This window comes from Pecten maximus, chromosome 5 (assembly GCF_902652985.1).
Source record: "Pecten maximus chromosome 5, xPecMax1.1, whole genome shotgun sequence".
NCBI lineage: Eukaryota > Metazoa > Mollusca > Bivalvia > Pectinida > Pectinidae > Pecten > Pecten maximus.
Genome location: NC_047019.1, coordinates 45,257,242 through 45,277,348, shown reverse-complemented (window position 1 = coordinate 45,277,348; position 20,107 = coordinate 45,257,242). Strand labels below are relative to the sequence as shown.

The following is a 20,107-nucleotide window of genomic DNA, read 5'->3' as shown; positions in this document are numbered from 1 at the left end:
TGATACACGTAACATAGTAAAGGTTTGATACACGTAACACAGTAAAGGTTTGATACACGTAACATAGTAAAGGTTTGATACACGTAACACAATAAAGGTTTGATACACGTGACACAGTAAAGGTTTGATACACGTTATATAGTAAAGGTTTGATACACGTAACATAGTAAAGGTTTGATACACGTAACATAGTAAAGGTTTGATACACGTAACACAATAAAGGTTTGATACACGTAACATAGTAAAGGTTTGATACACGTAACACAATAAAGGTTTGATACACGTAACACAATAAAGGTTTGATACACGTGACACAGTAAAGGTTTGATACACGTAATATAGTAAAGGTTTGATACACGTGACATAGTAAAGATTTGATACACGTAACATAGTAAAGGTTTGATACACGTAACATGGTAAAGGTTTGATACACGTAACACAGTAAAGGTTTGATACACGTAACACAATAAAGGTTTGATACACGTGACACAGTAAAGGTTTGATACACGTAATATAGTAAAGGTTTGATACACGTAACACAATAAAGGTTTGATACACGTAACACAATAAAGATTTGATACACGTAACACAGTTAAGGTTTGATACACGTAACACAATAAAGGTTTGATACACGTAACATAGTAAAGGTTTGATACACGTAACACAATGAAGGTTTGATACACGTAACATAGTAAAGGTTTGATACACGTAACACAATAAAGGTTTGATACACGTAACACAATAAATGTTTGATACACGTAACACAGTAAAGGTTTGATACACGTAACACAGTAAAGGTTTGATACACGTAACACAGTAAAGGTTTGATACACGTAACACAGTAAAGGTTTGATACACGTAACACAGTAAAGGTTTGATACACGAAACATAGTAAAGGTTTGATACACGTAACACAGTAAAGGTTTGATACACGTAACATAGTAAAGGTTTGATACACGTAACACAATAAAGGTTTGATACACGTAACATAGTAAAGGTTTGATACACGTAACACAGTAAAGGTTTGATACACGTGACAAAATCAAACCCTATATTGGTAAAATGGTATAAAATATCGGTTTATATAGTATCTATATTGGTCTATATCGGTCTATATCGGTCTATATCGGTCTATATAGTATCTATATTGGTCTATATCGGTCTATATCGGTCTATATAGCATTGTTTTATAAGGGTATGGCATGGTTTGATGTTAGCAGCATTATATATTTTACTGTAGACTTTGAAACAGGAATTACTTGACTGACTGATTTAATCATTGATTAATTGGTTAAGTAAGGTTTGAACTGACCACATAGCAACAGATTAAGGTCACCACTTGTGAATGATCAGTGTCCAAACGTTCGGACAATCAGACATTTACAGTGGATCAAACGATTTGACTTGTGTACAATGCCTTTGTTTGTAATACAGTGGTAATATAAAGCTTTATATACATAACAAGTTGAGTAAGCTCATACCCGAGTCAGCTACTAATACACTATAACATGGACAGTGGTGTAGCTCGGACTATATATAACTAGAGCTCCATTCTAAAGTAATACCTACAATGTACCTTAGCCATACACCTGTACATTTGTATATAGAACACCTGATTCGTTAACACATACACATTGTACTTTCTGATGAGAAGGATTAAGATAACTCTTGCAGTGCACAATGATGTGACCCTACCCCTTATATCTAAGTATTCTGTTCCTGATTTATGAATAAGAATATGCCTTATATAAGTGACGCCCAAATACGGTTGAGATCACCAGTACTTATACTGACCTCTAATGATATCATCTAATTAATGGTTAGATTAGACTGTCGTGTGGTGGTGACTACCATTGACCTAAGGATAACCTACATTTATAATTAAATCCTGTCGTCTGACCATTGTTCCCATTTTTACTGTTCATATATAACAAATAGGAATATATTTTTTCGTCTGTTTGATTTGACAAATCATTCGATCCTTGTATTGATTTATACGCCAAAGGAAAAATGTTCAAAGAAAATCAAATTTATATTTAGACATACATATGTACATTAGAACTGATACCTGCGTTCTGTTTGGTATTACTACATTTACGTCTGGTCGCAATAAGACATTTGACTACATAGGACATCATGATACATTGAGGTGCAGAAGTTGGAATTTTTTCGTCTGTCGTTTGGTAAACATTTGTTTTTTTCCCGAAGTTTATCGGTTTATTGTCGGAATCAATTGTCAACTGTTTGAGATAAGGACACTACACTCAACATACATGTAAATGGTACGCGGAGAAACGTCTTCAACAGCGCTAAAATCCGTCACTCTTTGTGATAACGACTGTCAATCAGGATTTCCGCTAATCTAGTGCCGTGTTTGTCACATCGTAAGACTGTTCGATTGCTGTTTATGTGTTTACTGTAACATTCTGGACGTCGTTGATACGTTTATACAAGCTGTCAATACCTATCAGAGCTGTTAAACAGTAAATGAACATTTGCGACATTTTGTTGCGTTGTACGTTACATGTATGATAAAAACTACACCTTTATACATTCGCAATAAACACACTGGCTTTGATAATTTACGCGACTTTACGATTAGTTAAGTTTTCCACAAGTACCATGTTATTACACCAGATACAAAAGGAACTTGTATTCGAGGAATTTCGAATGTGACGTGTATCTGAAGACACGATTCTGGTCTAGCATCGAAAAATCAGATCTCTAATTGCATTTTTTGTTCAGTAATTCGTTACCAGAACATTTAACGGAGCTCCAATTTCCGTTCTTTAATTTTTGTTTCATAATCGTTGTCTTTTACCTAGTTTACCCGTGCTTCATATGACACATCACCTGTTACGGTTAATGTTCTGGCTGGTCTAATATGCTATTCGAAGATCAAACTGAATCATCTTTCGTCATCTTGTTTTTGACATGATCCAATTAGAAAAAGGTCGTCAGAACGTCTGAAGCAGAATCTTGGGTATGAATCTGACTTAGTGAATCTCTATGTCTGGTTTATTGCTATCACCTTACTAGTCACGGCATCTAAAGAAGTGAAGTTTAGCAAAACTCACTCATTATCAGGTATTTGTAATAGCGTCATTTCCCCCGTATTTGTTTGGTTACATATATATAGTATACTGTATATATTATACATGTTTTACATTTCGCTTTTGTAAAAGACGGTTTTGAGCTTGTAGGTCCTTTGATGTCGTCAGAGACAACTCTATGATATGTTCCTTTATCTACACAGAACGCAACGCGGTCAGATTTCATTTAATAAGAATTTACAACAAACGACTCAAAATTTCAGGACGGAAGGTAATTCCTATGTATGTAGCACCTTGTGGAGGGGCCAGTGATGTGTATCGGGCATTTCGACAAAACACACGGACAGTGAGTACCAAGAGGCAGTCAGAGATAGGAATGTTTAATTATTAACACGTGGAGAAAGCAGTATTGACCGCTGACTGATGAGTGGTACACTTATCTCTTGGTCAGTTCGCACCCATTTACATGTATATATCAATATATACCACTGCTCCTCATCAAATATGTACGGTGAGCGTAAAGCAGGTGTAGGCTGGGGATGTGTCCGTTCAACAATAGCGTCTGGTCCAGTAGTTTTATTGACCAATATTCCGACCCGGCATTATAAGGTTCCCGCATCATTGGGGCACTATAATAAACACGTGGTTTTAGAACACGGAGGTGATTTCCACAACCGTGCTATACTGCACTCCGCCGAAATCGACCGGTGTAAAATAGGCACTGTATGGTTCCATGTGAATGCTTGACTTGCCTACAGGTAAAGTCATATGCCATGCGATAATAATCATTAATGAAAAGTGATGATCTGTATGGCAAGCCGTTTGGGTTTTTACCTATTGAAATGAAGATATCTCTATTTAATTAAAGATATCTCTATTTAAAATGAAGATATATCTTTTTAATTAGAGATATCTGTAATTTAAATAAAGATATCTCTATTTAAATAAAGGTATGTCTAATTTAAATACAGATATCTCTATTTCTACTGAAAATAGATATATCTTCTTTTAAATTACAGATATCTCTATTTCAAATTCAGATATCTCTATTTGAATTACAGATATCTTTAATTGTAATTGAGATATCTTTATCTTAAATAGAGATATCTTTAATTCTTGTCCAATTAAAGATTTTTTTATTTAGAATAGAGATATCTCTATTTGAATTAAAGATATCCCTATTTTAAATAGAGATATCTTTAATTTTGTTTAGATAGAGATGTCTTCATTTTAAATACAGATATCTCTAATTCAATTAAAGATATCTCTATTTTAAATAGAGATATCTTTAATTGAATTAGAGACATCTGCAATTACTTTGCAATACAGATATCTCTAATTCAAATTAAAGATATCTCTATTTGAATTAAAGATATCTCTATTTGAATTAAAGATATCTTTAATTTTTATATTAATAATGATATCTTTATTTTGAATACAGATATCTGTATTTAATAGGTAAAAACCCAAACGGCTTGCCATAGATCTGTAATATACATCTAAAAATGTATATTAAACATAATTGATTCAGAACCCGACCGATTACTTATCTGATAGAGATGTATACGAGAAGTTATACATTTGTATCTATAGTTAGTGAGGTGGTCATTAAGGATGACATTTTCTAACTAGTTAAATGGAAGCAGAGACCTATATAGGTCTCTGATGGAAGCAATACGAGCTTGTTAGTGAGGTATTAACAACGATGTTTTCTAGTTATCGAGTAATTCAACATCTTAACAAATGATGAAGGTTTCTAATCAGTGGGGTGGCTATGATGTTGTATCTGGTCCAAAGGAACGGAGAGCCGGCGTTTTGTCGTCTGTCGTCCAGCCGGCGTCGACCAACTTTTGCTTAAATCGCTACTTGTCATGGACGACGGAATGAATTTTGACCAAATTTGGCCAGAAGCACTTTTGAGGGAAGGAGGACACAAATGTTGCATAAATTATCACTTGCTTCCCCTGGGTCCAGAGTAGTGGGGTCCATTGCTTCTAGTCGTATAGAGCTGAATTGATTTTGACCAAGTTTGGGAAGAATCATCTTTGAGGGAAGGGAACCAAAGTTTTCACACATGGTGACTCGTCTGGGAAGGTGAAATATGTAGGACCTTGAACGTCTTAGTGATTACTACGACACTATGAGGTGCAGCTGTCATTCTCACGTTGAACATAGGATAGACAACTTTTAGTTGTATTCCCTTTACACTGTTGCAGGGTTATTTAAGTTATACATTAGAGATATTATAATCTTAATAAACTATTACTCATAACGTCGATAAACTTGAACACTTAAATAACTGTCAAAACCTCAACAGGAAGCATTGACAATGGTTCGGGCTAGTGTTACACCGATAGCACCTGCTGAAGGCCATATTGTACGAGTTAATTTCTCACAAAAAGTCCACTAAGTAACTAAGAGTGGTGTAAAGACAGTTGGCCCCCCTGATTGGATTTAAAGGCCATAAACACGTCTTTATAAAATAAGACATTGCCACAATATTGGCACAACCATTCCAATCGGTTGTCAGAACCACAAACCTGGTCGATTATCTGATCAACAAACAAATGTCACATTTACATTCCATACCAAGAGTAGCGGAGCAATTGTCAGGGAAATTGTGCAGTAAATAATTTAGATATGTTTTTAAATAAACATAATTGTCTATAATGTAAACCCTATTTGATATAGTGTGTAGTTTTTTCTCGGTGATGCTGTCATGCCTTAACGTCCTGCTTTGCTGTATCTCTGTATAATTCAGACCTGTATCATTGTAGTAACATAAATAAAGACGTTCATGTAATCCCTCTATTAAAGTCAAAATCTATTTTTGCTTGAAATTGATAATGTGCTGGGTATATCAACATTTTACCTCAAAAACTTTCCGTTCCGTGATTCCGAGTACATATGGTTTTACAAATGGAATGGCCTGATTTGACTTTTGGAATTATGGCGACTTACCTTTAAAAGGTACTTCAAGAGGTATCTGTTGAAAATAACGCGGCATGATTTGTCTGTACGATGTGCCCTGATTCAGTGGCTGGTATATAATCCAAAGTTTACACCTGCGTTAGTACGACCCCTCCATGTTACCTGTGTCACATTGCGGTGACCAGGGACGCAATGTCGGTTTCACTACCCGAGTGTATATATATATATAAATATATTTTGTTACACTATAATACAATTACTGTAAGTATCCCAAGGGCCGTCGGTCTAAGTATTGTCAGATTGATACCAACAAGGTCCGCCTATCTAAGTATGGTCAGATTCATATCAACAAACACTCCTTATTAGGAAATTTCTGCTAGAAGTTAGTGTTTGGTTTGTTGTGGGTACATTTACGTAACCATTCAATTAAACTGTGATTACTCGTTATTTCCCGATAGATATTTAACTAGATTTGAGGAGTGAAGATAAACCTAACCGATCTTTGTACACCTGACGTATACTTGTGTATGGTAGGTAGGGTAGACAAGGTCGGCCTCTATTTACCGAGTCTATAGTCTCAAACTGCTTCACAAACACCGGTAATCATCGCCAATTTACGTCAATATATTAAATCGACATTTAAGCAAGATATGGTTGAGTATTGCTGAAAGCCTCAAGTTGATATTGTTCGTGCAGAATTTAAATAAAAGTTAAATCAGATAGACGTATTTGTAGGCACGTGCGCGGTTTTTCCTGTCGGGGTGTGATGAATGGTCCTGTTTTATGTCCTTATCGTTATCCTGATACTGCCAGGTCCTCTGTACAGGGGTGATAGACGGACGACTGTATCGCTAATACAGTGTACGTACAGTAGGTATGTGGTCAGTGACAAATATATACTTATATGAACGAAAGGGACACTGGTCCTAATATTGCCGGAACAAGCCCCACTGGCCGGTACATATTTAACAGAAAACACAACTGTCCGTAAACTGTAAACATACAATTACAAGCATGAAATGATCAATTCCTATCTTGAAAAACGTACGTGAATGTTCTTAGCGCAATAGGACGACCTATTTAACACTTAATCAGCCCCATACCATTATAAATCTGACGTGGTGATGTTATAAATACATGTACCTGTGTTGAGTTTACAGAACAGTCTCACCAAACACCCAAATACAATCACGTAAGCGAGATTATCGGTGGTAAATTATCGATCTATAATCTGTGATTGATCTGGATTAGATTAGGTATAAGATTGAAGGATATACCCACAAAAGTATACACACGGTGCCCCCTGCTCGGCGAGGAAACACCACCAAACGATTCCATCTCATTACCAATATGATGATATCTAAACCAAACAATAGCCGAGTATCAACACACGCGTCGTTCATCACTGAGTTTCATTTTTAAACAAACCGGATATGAAATTGCGAGAATGATTGAATTTTTGATGCCAACCTCTTTGTCGAATTTAGTGGCCATATCTTAACCCTACTTTGACCGAGAGTTGTATAGCTGGTGTCGAGCTTAGTGACCATATCTTCCTACAGACTATTAACCCTACTTTGACAGAGTTGTACCAACAGACTATTAACCCTACTTTGACAGAGAGTTGTACCAACAGACTATTAACCCTACTGTGCCAGAGAGTTGTACCAACAGACCATTAACCCTACTGTGACAGAGAGTTATACCAACAGACCATTAACCCTACTGTGACAGAGTTGTACCAACAGACTATTAACCCTACTTTGACAGAGAGTTGTACCAACAGACTATTAACCCTACTGTGCCAGAGAGTTGTACCAACAGACCATTAACCCTACTTTGACAGAGTTGTACCAACAGACCATTAACCCTATTTTGACAGAGTTGTACCAACAGACCATTAATCCTACTTTGACAGAGTTGTACCAACAGACTATTAACCCTACTTTGACAGAGTTGTACCAACAGACTATTAACCCTACTTTGACAGAGTTGTACCAACAGACCATTAACCCTACTGTGACAGAGTTGTACCAACAGACCGTTAACCCTACTTTGACAGAGTTGTACCCACAGACCGTTAACCCTACTTTGACAGAGTTGTACCAACAGACTATTAACCCTACTGTGACAGAGAGTTGTACCAACAGACCGTTAACCCTACTTTGACAGAGTTGTACCAACAGATCATTAACCCTACTTTGACCGAGAGTTGTACCAACAGACTATTAACCCTACTTTGACAGAGTTGTACCAACAGACCATTAACCCTACTTTGACAGAGTTGTACCAACAGACCATTAACCCAACTTTGACAGAGTTGTACCAACAGACCATTAACCCTACTTTGACAGAGTTGTACCAACAGACTATTAACCCTACTGTGACAGAGTTGTACCAACAGATCATTAACCCTACTTTGACAGAGTTGTACCAACAGACCATTAACCCTACTTTGACAGAGTTGTACCAACAGACTATTAACCCTACTTTGACAGAGTTGTACCAACAGACTATTAACCCTACTTTGACAGAGTTGTACCAACAGGTCATTAACCCTACTTTGACCGAGAGTTGTACCAACAGACCATTAACCCTACTGTGACAGAGTTGTACCAACAGACCGTTAACCCTACTTTGACAGAGTTGTACCAACAGACCATTAACCCTACTTTGACAGAGTTGTACCAACAGACTATTAATCCTACTTTGACAGAGTTGTACCAACAGACTATTAACCCTACTTTGACAGAGTTGTACCAACAGACCATTAACCCTACTTTGACAGAGTTGTACCAACAGACCGTTAACCCTACTTTGACAGAGTTGTACCAACAGATCATTAACCCTACTTTGACCGAGAGTTGTACCAACAGACCATTAACCCTACTGTGACAGAGTTGTACCAACAGACCGTTAACCCTACTTTGACAGAGTTGTACCAACAGATCATTAACCCTACTTTGACAGAGTTGTACCAACAGACCATTAACCCTACTTTGACAGAGTTGTACCAACAGACTATTAATCCTACTTTGACAGAGTTGTACCAACAGACTATTAACCCTACTTTGACAGAGTTGTACCAACAGACCATTAACCCTACTTTGACAGAGTTGTACCAACAGACCATTAACCCTACTTTGACAGAGTTGTACCAACAGACCGTTAACCCTACTGTGACAGAGAGTTGTACCAACAGACCGTTAACCCTACTTTGACAGAGTTGTACCAACAGACTATTAACCCTACTTTGACAGAGTTGTACCAACAGACTATTAACCCTACTTTGACAGAGTTGTACCAACAGACCATTAACCCTACTTTGACAGAGTTGTACCAACAGACTATTAACCCTACTTTGACAGAGTTGTACCAACAGACTATTAACCCTACTTTGACAGAGTTGTACCAACAGACTATTAACCCTACTTTGACAGAGTTGTACCAACAGACCATTAACCCTACTGTGACAGAGTTGTACCAACAGACTGTTAACCCTACTTTGACAGAGTTGTACACACAGACCGTTAACCCTACTTTGACAGAGTTGTACCAACAGACTATTAACCCTACTGTGACAGAGAGTTGTACCAACAGACCATTAACCCTACTTTGACAGAGTTGTACCAACAGACCATTAACCCTAATTTGACAGAGTAGTACCAACAGACTATTAACCCTACTTTGACAGAGTTGTACCAACAGATCATTAACCCTACTTTGACCGAGAGTTGTACCAACAGACTATTAACCCTACTTTGACAGAGTTGTACCAACAGACCATTAACCCTACTTTGATAGAGCTGTACCAACAGACCGTTAACCCTACTTTGACAGAGTTGTACCAACAGACTATTAACCCTACTGTGACAGAGTTGTACCAACAGACTATTAACCCTACTTTGACAGAGTTGTACCAACAGACTATTAACCCTACTTTGACAGAGTTGTACCAACAGACTATCAACCCTACTTTGACAGAGAGTTGTACCAACAGACTATCAACCCTACTTTGACAGAGTTGTATAGCTGGTGCCGTTGATGAAGCAGAAGACGTTTAACCTTCCCGAACACATGGTCCTATTCACCTTGTACTTTGTTAAATATCTATATGCAAATCTAGATTTTTGTTAACAATATGCCATTGTTTTATCTATTCTAAGTTAGACTATTTTCTGCTGTTTTTTTCAACAGCTATGGTTAATTAATGACAGCTTACTCTGTGCGCGAGGTACAGGGTGTGATGGATGTTTGGTTTTGGAGGTTGAGGTAAACACGGAAATGATCTCTATACTGCCAAAGGCTGTCAGCAGGATATCACACATTAAGCTAGAATAGCAACTACTCTCGACTAGGGGACTGAACAAAAAACCTTCCTCACAGGGACGGATGCTCAACTAAAGGCCAAATGAGAGGCATTAAGAAGAAGAAAGTTGTTTGGAAAGTTCATCTTTTGTGAATCATGCTTAACAAATGTATCCATGTATTATATAATATGTCCTGTACAATTTTGTATGTGTATAATTATCTGTAATTTATATGGCTATGAGAATGAAATCTTGTCATTGTCATTGTCATTGTAATTGTTGCGACAGAAGTAATTCCTATGTATAACATAGATAACCCATACATCGTGACAGGTGTTTTGGTATGTTTGGCTATTTTGTCTATCAATTAAACCTATAGGGAAGATATATACTAGTACTCCGCAGGTCAACACCTGTTTATATATAGACATAGTAGTACCTCACGATTGTAGGTCTGTTATATAGATATAGTATAGTACCTCTAGATTGTAGGTCTGTTATGTAGATATAGTATAGTACCTCTACATTGTAGGTCTGTTATGTAGATATGGTATAGTACCTCTACATTGTAGGTCTGTTATGTAGATATAGTATAGTACCTCTAGATTGTAGGCCTATTATATATATATAGTATAGTACCTCTAGATTGTAGGTCTGTTATATAGATATAGTATAGTACCTCTAGATTGTAGGTCTGTTATGTAGATATAGTATAGTACCTCACGATTGTAGGTCTGTTATATAGATATAGTATAGTACCTCTAGATTGTAGGTCTGTTATGTAGATATAGTATAGTACCTCTACATTGTAGGTCTGTTATGTAGATATGGTATAGTACCTCTACATTGTAGGTCTGTTATGTAGATATAGTATAGTACCTCTAGATTGTAGGCCTATTATATAGATATAGTATAGTACCTCTAGATTGTAGGTCTGTTATATAGATATAGTATAGTACCTCTAGATTGTAGGTCTGTTATGTAGATATAGTATAGTACCTCACGATTGTAGGTCTGTTATATAGATATAGTATAGTACCTCTAGATTGTAGGTCTGTTATGTAGATATAGTATAGTACCTCTACATTGTAGGTCTGTTATGTAGATATAGTATAGTACCTCTAGATTGTAGGCCTATTATATATATATAGTATAGTACCTCTAGATTGTAGGTCTGTTATATAGATATAGTATAGTACCTCTAGATTGTAGGTCTGTCATGTAGATATAGTATAGTACCTCTAGATTGTAGGTCTGTTATATAGATATAGTATAGTACCTCTACATTGTAGGTCTGTTATATAGATATACTATAGTACCTCTAGATTGTAGGTCTGTTATATAGATATAGTATAGTACCTCTAGATTGTAGGTCTGTTATATAGATATAGTATAGTACCTCTACATTGTAGGTCTGTTATATAGATATAGTATAGTACCTCTAGATTGTAGGTCTGTTATGTAGATATAGTATAGTACCTCTACATTGTAGGTCTGTTATATAGATATAGTATAGTACCTCTAGATTGTAGGTCTGTTATATAGATATAGTATAGTACCTCTACATTGTAGGTCTGTTATATAGATATAGTATAGTACCTCTACATTGTAGGTCTGTTATATAGATATAGTATAGTACCTCTACATTGTAGGTCTGTTATATAGATATAGTATAGTACCTCACGATTGTAGGTCTGTTATATAGATATAGTATAGTACCTCTAGATTGTAGGTCTGTTATGTAGATATAGTATAGTACCTCTACATTGTAGGTCTGTTATGTAGATATAGTATAGTACCTCTAGATTGTAGGCCTATTATATATATATAGTATAGTACCTCTAGATTGTAGGTCTGTTATATAGATATAGTATAGTACCTCTAGATTGTAGGTCTGTTATGTAGATATAGTATAGTACCTCTAGATTGTAGGTCTGTTATGTAGATATAGTATAGTACCTCTAGATTGTAGGTCTGTTATGTAGATATAGTATAGTACCTCTAGATTGTAGGTCTGTTATGTAGATATAGTATAGTACCTCTAGATTGTAGGCCTATTATATATATATAGTATAGTACCTCTAGATTGTAGGTCTGTTATATAGATATAGTATAGTACCTCTAGATTGTAGGTCTGTTATGTAGATATAGTATAGCACCTCTAGATTGTAGGTCTGTTATATAGATATAGTATAGTACCTCTACATTGTAGGTCTGTTATATAGATATACTATAGTACCTCTAGATTGTAGGTCTGTTATATAGATATAGTATAGTACCTCTAGATTGTAGGTCTGTTATATAGACATAGTATAGTACCTCTACATTGTAGGTCTGTTATATAGATATAGTATAGTACCTCTAGATTGTAGGTCTGTTATGTAGATATAGTATAGTACCTCTACATTGTAGGTCTGTTATATAGATATAGTATAGTACCTCTAGATTGTAGGTCTGTTATATAGATATAGTATAGTACCTCTACATTGTAGGTCTGTTATATAGATATAGTATAGTACCTCTACATTGTAGGTCTGTTATATAGATATAGTATAGTACCTCTACATTGTAGGTCTGTTATATAGATATAGTATAGTACCTCACGATTGTAGGTCTGTTATATAGATATAGTATAGTACCTCTAGATTGTAGGTCTGTTATGTAGATATAGTATAGTACCTCTACATTGTAGGTCTGTTATGTAGATATAGTATAGTACCTCTAGATTGTAGGCCTATTATATATATATAGTATAGTACCTCTAGATTGTAGGTCTGTTATATAGATATAGTATAGTACCTCTAGATTGTAGGTCTGTTATGTAGATATAGTATAGTACCTCTAGATTGTAGGTCTGTTATGTAGATATAGTATAGTACCTCTAGATTGTAGGTCTGTTATATAGATATAGTATAGTACCTCTAGATTGTAGGTCTGTTATATAGATATAGTATAGTACCTCTAGATTGTAGGTCTGTTATGTAGATATAGTAGTACCTCTAGATTGTAGGTCTGTTATGTAGATATAGTATAGTACCTCTAGATTGTAGGCCTATTATATATATATAGTATAGTACCTCACGATTGTAGGTCTGTTATGTAGATATAGTATAGTACCTCTAGATTGTAGGTCTGTTATATAGATATAGTATAGTACCTTTAGATTGTAGGTCTGTTATATAGATATAGTATAGTACCTCTAGATTGTAGGTCTGTTATATAGATATAGTATAGTACCTCTACATTGTAGGTCTGTTATATAGATATAGTAGTACCTCTAGATTGTAGGTCTGTTATATAGATATAGTATAGTACCTCTAGATTGTAGGTCTGTTATATAGATATAGTATAGTACCTCTAGATTGTAGGTCTGTTATATAGATATAGTATAGTACCTTTAGATTGTAGGTCTGTTATATAGATATAGTATAGTACCTCTAGATTGTAGGTCTGTTATATAGATATAGTATAGTACCTCTACATTGTAGGTCTGTTATATAGATATAGTAGTACCTCTAGATTGTAGGTCTGTTATATAGATATAGTATAGTACCTCTAGATTGTAGGTCTGTTATATAGATATAGTATAGTACCTCTAGATTGTAGGTCTGTTATATAGATATAGTATAGTACCTCTACATTGTAGGTCTGTTATATAGATTTAGTAGTACCTCTAGATTGTAGGTCTGTTATATAGATATAGTAGTACCTCACGATTGTAGGTCTGTTATGTAGATATAGTATAGTACCTCTAGATTGTAGGTCTGTTATATAGATATAGTATAGTACCTCTAGATTGTAGGTCTGTTATATAGATATAGTATAGTACCTCTACATTGTAGGTCTGTTATATAGATATAGTAGTACCTCTAGATTGTAGGTCTGTTATGTAGATATAGTATAGTACCTCTAGATTGTAGGTCTGTTATGTAGATATAGTATAGTACCTCTAGATTGTAGGTCTGTTATGTAGATATACTATAGTACCTCTAGATTGTAGGTCTGTTATATAGATATAGTAGTACCTCTAGATTGTAGGTCTGTTATGTAGATATAGTATAGTACCTCTAGATTGTAGGTCTGTTATGTAGATATACAATTAAATGTAGTAGTAGATGATTATATTTCTACGGCCGCTGGCCGAAACTCCGTCTGTTTGTATTGAATAATACGGCACTTAAGAAACCACGTGCCACACGGAAACGTTGATCTAATAGCACGTTCTGTTCCGCGATGTCTGGGAGTTGTATTTGTAACATGCTGTTAAGTGAATATCTACATTAAAATGTGTCGACATTTAAATTTTAATGTTTTAACTCTAATGGGACGTTGGACTTAGCACTACATTGTTATATAATATATACGACCAGGGCCTCACAGTATTAGTGTATTGTTACACGAGTAGTGTCACGGGTCATAGTCCCTCACCAGGGCCTATGGGGTTACTGTCATGGGTCATAGTCCCTCACCAGGGCCTATAGGGTTACTGTCACGGGTCATAGTCCCTCACCAGGGCCTATAGGTTTACTGTCACGGGTCATAGTCCCTCACCAGGGCCTATAGGTTTACTGTCACGGGTCATAGTCCCACACCAGGGCCTATAGGTTTACTGTCACGGGTCATAGTCCCTCACCAGGGCCTATAGGTTTACTGTCACGGGTCATAGTCCCTCACCAGGGCCTATAGGTTTACTGTCACGGGTCATAGTCCCACACCAGGGCCTATAGGTTTACTGTCACGGGTCATAGTCCCTCACCAGGGCCTATAGGTTTACTGTCACGGGTCATAGTCCCACACCAGGGCCTATAGGTTAACTGTCACGGGTCATAGTCCCACACCAGGGCCTATAGGTTTACTGTCACGGGCCATAGTCCCTCACCAGGGCCTATGGGTTTACTGTCACGGGTCATAGTCCCACACCAGGGCCTATAGGTTAACTGTCACGGGTCATAGTCCCTCACCAGGGCCTATGGGGTTACTGTCACGGGTCATAGTCCCTCACCAGGGCCTATAGGTTTACTGTCAGGAGTCATAGTCCCTCACCAGGGCCTATAGGTTTACTGTCAGGAGTCATAGTCCCTCACCAGGGCCTATAGGTTTACTGTCACGGGTCATAGTCCCTCACCAGGGCCTATAGGTTTACTGTCACGGGTCATAGTCCCACACCAGGGCCTATAGGTTTACTGTCACGGGTCATAGTCCCACACCAGGGCCTATAAGTTTACTGTCAGGAGTCATAGTCCCTCACCAGGGCCTATGGGGTTACTGTCACGGGTCATAGTCCCTCACCAGGGCCTATAGGTTTACTGTCACGGGTCATAGTCCCTCACCAGGGCCTATAGGTTTACTGTCACGGGTCATAGTCCCTCACCAGGGTCTATGGGGTTACTGTCACGGGTCATAGTCCCTCACCAGGGCCTATAGGTTTACTGTCACGGGTCATAGTCCCTCACCAGGACCTATAGGTTTACTGTCAGGAGTCATAGTCCCTCACCAGGGCCTATAGGTTTACTGTCACGGGTCATAGTCCCTCACCAGGGCCTATAGGTTTACTGTCACGGGTCATAGTCCCACACCAGGGCCTATAGGTTTACTGTCACGGGTCATAGTCCCACACCAGGGCCTATAAGTTTACTGTCAGGAGTCATAGTCCCTCACCAGGGCCTATGGGGTTACTGTCACGGGTCATAGTCCCTCACCAGGGCCTATAGGTTTACTGTCACGGGTCATAGTCCCTCACCAGGGCCTATAGGTTTACTGTCAGGAGTCATAGTCCCTCACCAGGGCCTATAGGTTTACTGTCAGGAGTCATAGTCCCTCACCAGGGCCTATAGGTTTACTGTCAGGAGTCATAGTCCCTCACCAGGGCCTATAGGTTTACTGTCACGGGTCATAGTCCCTCACCAGGGCCTATAGGTTTACTGTCACGGGTCATAGTCCCACACCAGGGCCTATAGGTTTACTGTCACGGGTCATAGTCCCACACCAGGGCCTATAGGTTTACTGTCAGGAGTCATAGTCCCTCACCAGGGCCTATGGGGTTACTGTCACGGGCCATAGTCCCTCACCAGGGCCTATAGGTTTACTGTCACGGGCCATAGTCCCTCACCAGGGCCTATGGGTTTACTGTCACGGGTCATAGTCCCTCACCAGGGCCTATAGGTTTACTGTCAGGAGTCATAGTCCCTCACCAGGGCCTATAGGTTTACTGTCAGGAGTCATAGTCCCTCACCAGGGCCTATAGGTTTACTGTCACGGGTCATAGTCCCTCACCAGGGCCTATAGGTTTACTGTCACGGGTCATAGTCCCACACCAGGGCCTATAGGTTTACTGTCACGGGTCATAGTCCCACACCAGGGCCTATAGGTTTACTGTCAGGAGTCATAGTCCCACACCAGGTCCTATGGGGTTACTGTCACGGGTCATAGTCCCTCACCAGGGCCTATGGGGTTTACTGTCACGGGCCATAGTCCCTCACCAGGGCCTATGGGGTTACTGTCACGGGCCATAGTCCCTCACCAGGGCCTATGGGGTTACTGTCACGGGCCATAGTCCCACACCAGGGCCTATGGGGTTACTGTCACGGGCCATAGTCCCACACCAGGGCCTATGGGGTTACTGTCACGGGTCATAGTCCCTCACCAGGGCCTATGGGGTTACTGTCACGGGCCATAGTCCCACACCAGGGCCTATGGGTTTACTGTCACGGGTCATAGTCCCTCACCAGGGCCTATGGGGTTACTGTCACGGGTCATAGTCCCTCACCAGGGCCTATGGGGTTACTGTCACGGGTCATAGTCCCTCACCAGGGCCTATGGGGTTACTGTCACGAGTCATAGTCCCTCACCAGGGCCTATGGGGTTACTGTCACGGGCCATAGTCCCACACCAGGGTCTATCGGTTTACTGTCACGGGTCATAGTCCCACACCAGGGCCTATGGGTTTAATGTCACAGGCCATAGTCCCTCACCAGTGCTAGTGAATTATTTTATATTGAAATGTAGCATGTATAACAACTTAAGACGTCGTCTGATTAGAAGATATTACTGTCAAAAACCTTCAATGTTTAAATTAATGCAGTTATTGTGTGTAAATAATATCAAAGAGTTAACTCGTTAAGGCAAATTTATTTTCGAAGCTAATACGATTCGAGCCGCATGCCTTTAATTTGTTCATGTGTTTCTTTTCGTTTGTTCAATGTATTTTAACTTGATACACATAAGTATTTGTATAGACTGTTATATATAACTTATTGAGTGTAACTTATGTCGGTGAATTAAATCATACCATGCAAATTTATTTTCGAAGCCAATAAGATCCAGGCTATATGTACAGATTCTTAATTCGTTCTCCACTTTGTATTTTGTATTGCTGTTGTTCACGTATATTAAGATTGTGTATACAATATGTACCAATGGGCAATATAGCCCACAGTTAATAAAGAAATTGAATTGAGAATGTGCAATTGATACCATATGGCTATCACTGTCTATGTGTAAGTGATTGTGAATTGGTTCAAACGTCCTGTTCGAATTGTTTATCAATGGATTTCGAGAAGTTGATAATGAAACAACGTATTTTAATATACATTGAAAGTTCGGTTATTTGAAATATTAAATTATAAACAAATTGAAAGTTGCTTTTCAGGTCATAGCAGTTGCCTAAGTATCCAGTATAATGAACATTACTTGTTACAAAATATCAAGTTTAATGAACATTACTTGTTACAAAATATCAAGTATAATGAACATTACTTGTTACAAAATATCAAGTTTAATGAGCATTACTTGTTACAAAATATCAAGTTTAATGAACATTACTTGTTACAAAATATCAAGTTTAATGAACATTACTTGTTACAAAATATCAAGTTTAATGAACATTACTTGTTACAAAATATCAAGTATAATGAACATTACTTGTAACAAAATATCAAGTTTAAGGAACATTACTTGTTACAAAATATCAAGTTTAATGAACATTACTTTTTACAAAATATCAAGTTTAATGAACATTACTTGTAACACATAATCAAGTTTATTGAACATAACTTGTTACAAAATATCAAGTTTAATGAACATTACTTGTAACACATAATCAAGTTTATTGAACATTACTTGTTACAAAATATCAACTTTAATGAACATTACTTGTTACAAAATATCAAGTTTAATGAACATTACTTGTTACACATAATCAAGTTTATTGAACATTACCTCTGACGTTGCCGCTCAGTCGCTGTTTCCCATTATTTATTTATGGTATATATACAGGGTAGGTATGAGTTTACTCTATATGTGAGATAGTTGTATGGCTGATCAGATAAGGCCTTGTCGCGCTCTGTACGTGGTGACAATCTGGGGTATCAATAACAACCAAAAGTACAGAACGAATGACAAGCATGGAAACCGATTTCTATCTATACCAATATATTTCATCTCTAAAACATGACAATTAGAAACATACAATCTGTTAGCCGGGTAATTACCACCAAACAGCTCTGGTAAAACATGAATGGTTAAATAGAGATCACCAGATAACGGTACCCTATTTACTTGTGGTAATGTAGGGAGTATATCTAATAGTATTTACAAATAGACACGGTAGTGAAGGGGGGGTATTAGGATTACACTGTCAAATGGACATTAATGACAATGTTACAGTATAGGAGTAGTCCTTTAACATGTATTTTTAAAAAGACGACATTTTATGAAGAAGTGAAAGACGTACTCACAAGGGTTACCATTGCGCTGCATTATTACACGTAGATGTATAGCTTTTTGGACTTAGATATACTAACTGGTAATAACGATATACTAACTGGTAATAACGATATACTAACGATATACTAACTGGTAATAACGATATACTAACTGGTAATAACGATATACTAACTGGTAATAACGATATACTAACTTATTATAACGATATACAAACTGGTAATAACGATATACTAATTGGTAATAACGATATACTAACTGGTAATAACGATATACTAACTGGTAATAACGATATACTAACTGGTAATAACGATATACTAACTGGTAATAACGATATACTAACTTATTATAACGATATACAAACTCGTAATAACGATATACTAACTCATTATAACGATATACAACTATCGATATAACGAGTTAAATATATTATATCGTATATCGTATAACGATATATTATCTCGTTATAACGTGTTGGTATATCGTTATAACGACTTAGTTATATCGTTATAACGTGTTGGTATATCGTTATAACGACTTAGTTATCTCGAATGTCGCATTGAAAAAAAAACGTTAACAAAGAAAAGCATCTCGAAAAACTGGACACCAAAATTAGATTAACTGATCACATACACATATAGTAAACAATAGTAAACAATACAAAAGAAACAATGGAAACAATTAGAAGAACACGTGCACTGATTCAGATCATTAACAGTTTGCCGTTTGAACTAAGCATTCAATATGAAACCACCAACTCTCAATCATCGATACCAAATTCGGACTACATATGTAACACCGCGAACTGCAAGGTGAAACGTCACAGCCAGACAATGGTCAGGTTCAGAACACGGTCTAGTGGCGCCATTTCTAAAACATCAACAGACACCATTCTACTTCGACAGATACCCAGGTCCGGTTTGTATGTAATACGTTGGTATACTAATAACATCCAGCCTCTCCTCGTGGTCCGGTTTGTATGTAATACGTTGGTATACCCTGGCTACACGAGAGATAAGATACTCCGGAAGTGTGGTGTTTAAGTGTGTGTTTAGTGACAATTAACAACGGTATTGTAATAGATTACGGACA

General features: G+C 37.4%; 1 protein-coding gene across 2 annotated transcripts in view; it reads right to left on the bottom strand.

The window, feature by feature from the left end:
- The window catches only part of LOC117328163 (outer dense fiber protein 3-like), a 38,390-nt gene that overhangs the window by 9,699 nt on the left and 8,584 nt on the right, over positions 1 to 20,107 (bottom strand). Inside the window, exon 1 of one of the 2 annotated variants that reach the window (XM_033885566.1) lies at positions 6,015 to 6,177. The exons of the other annotated variant lie outside the window; for it this stretch is intronic. Within the exon in view, the coding sequence (XP_033741457.1) occupies positions 6,015 to 6,060 (46 nt within the window). The 5' untranslated portion in view covers positions 6,061 to 6,177. Of the gene's footprint in view, positions 1 to 6,014; positions 6,178 to 20,107 lie in introns of those variants that run through there. 2 annotated transcript variants of the gene reach the window in all.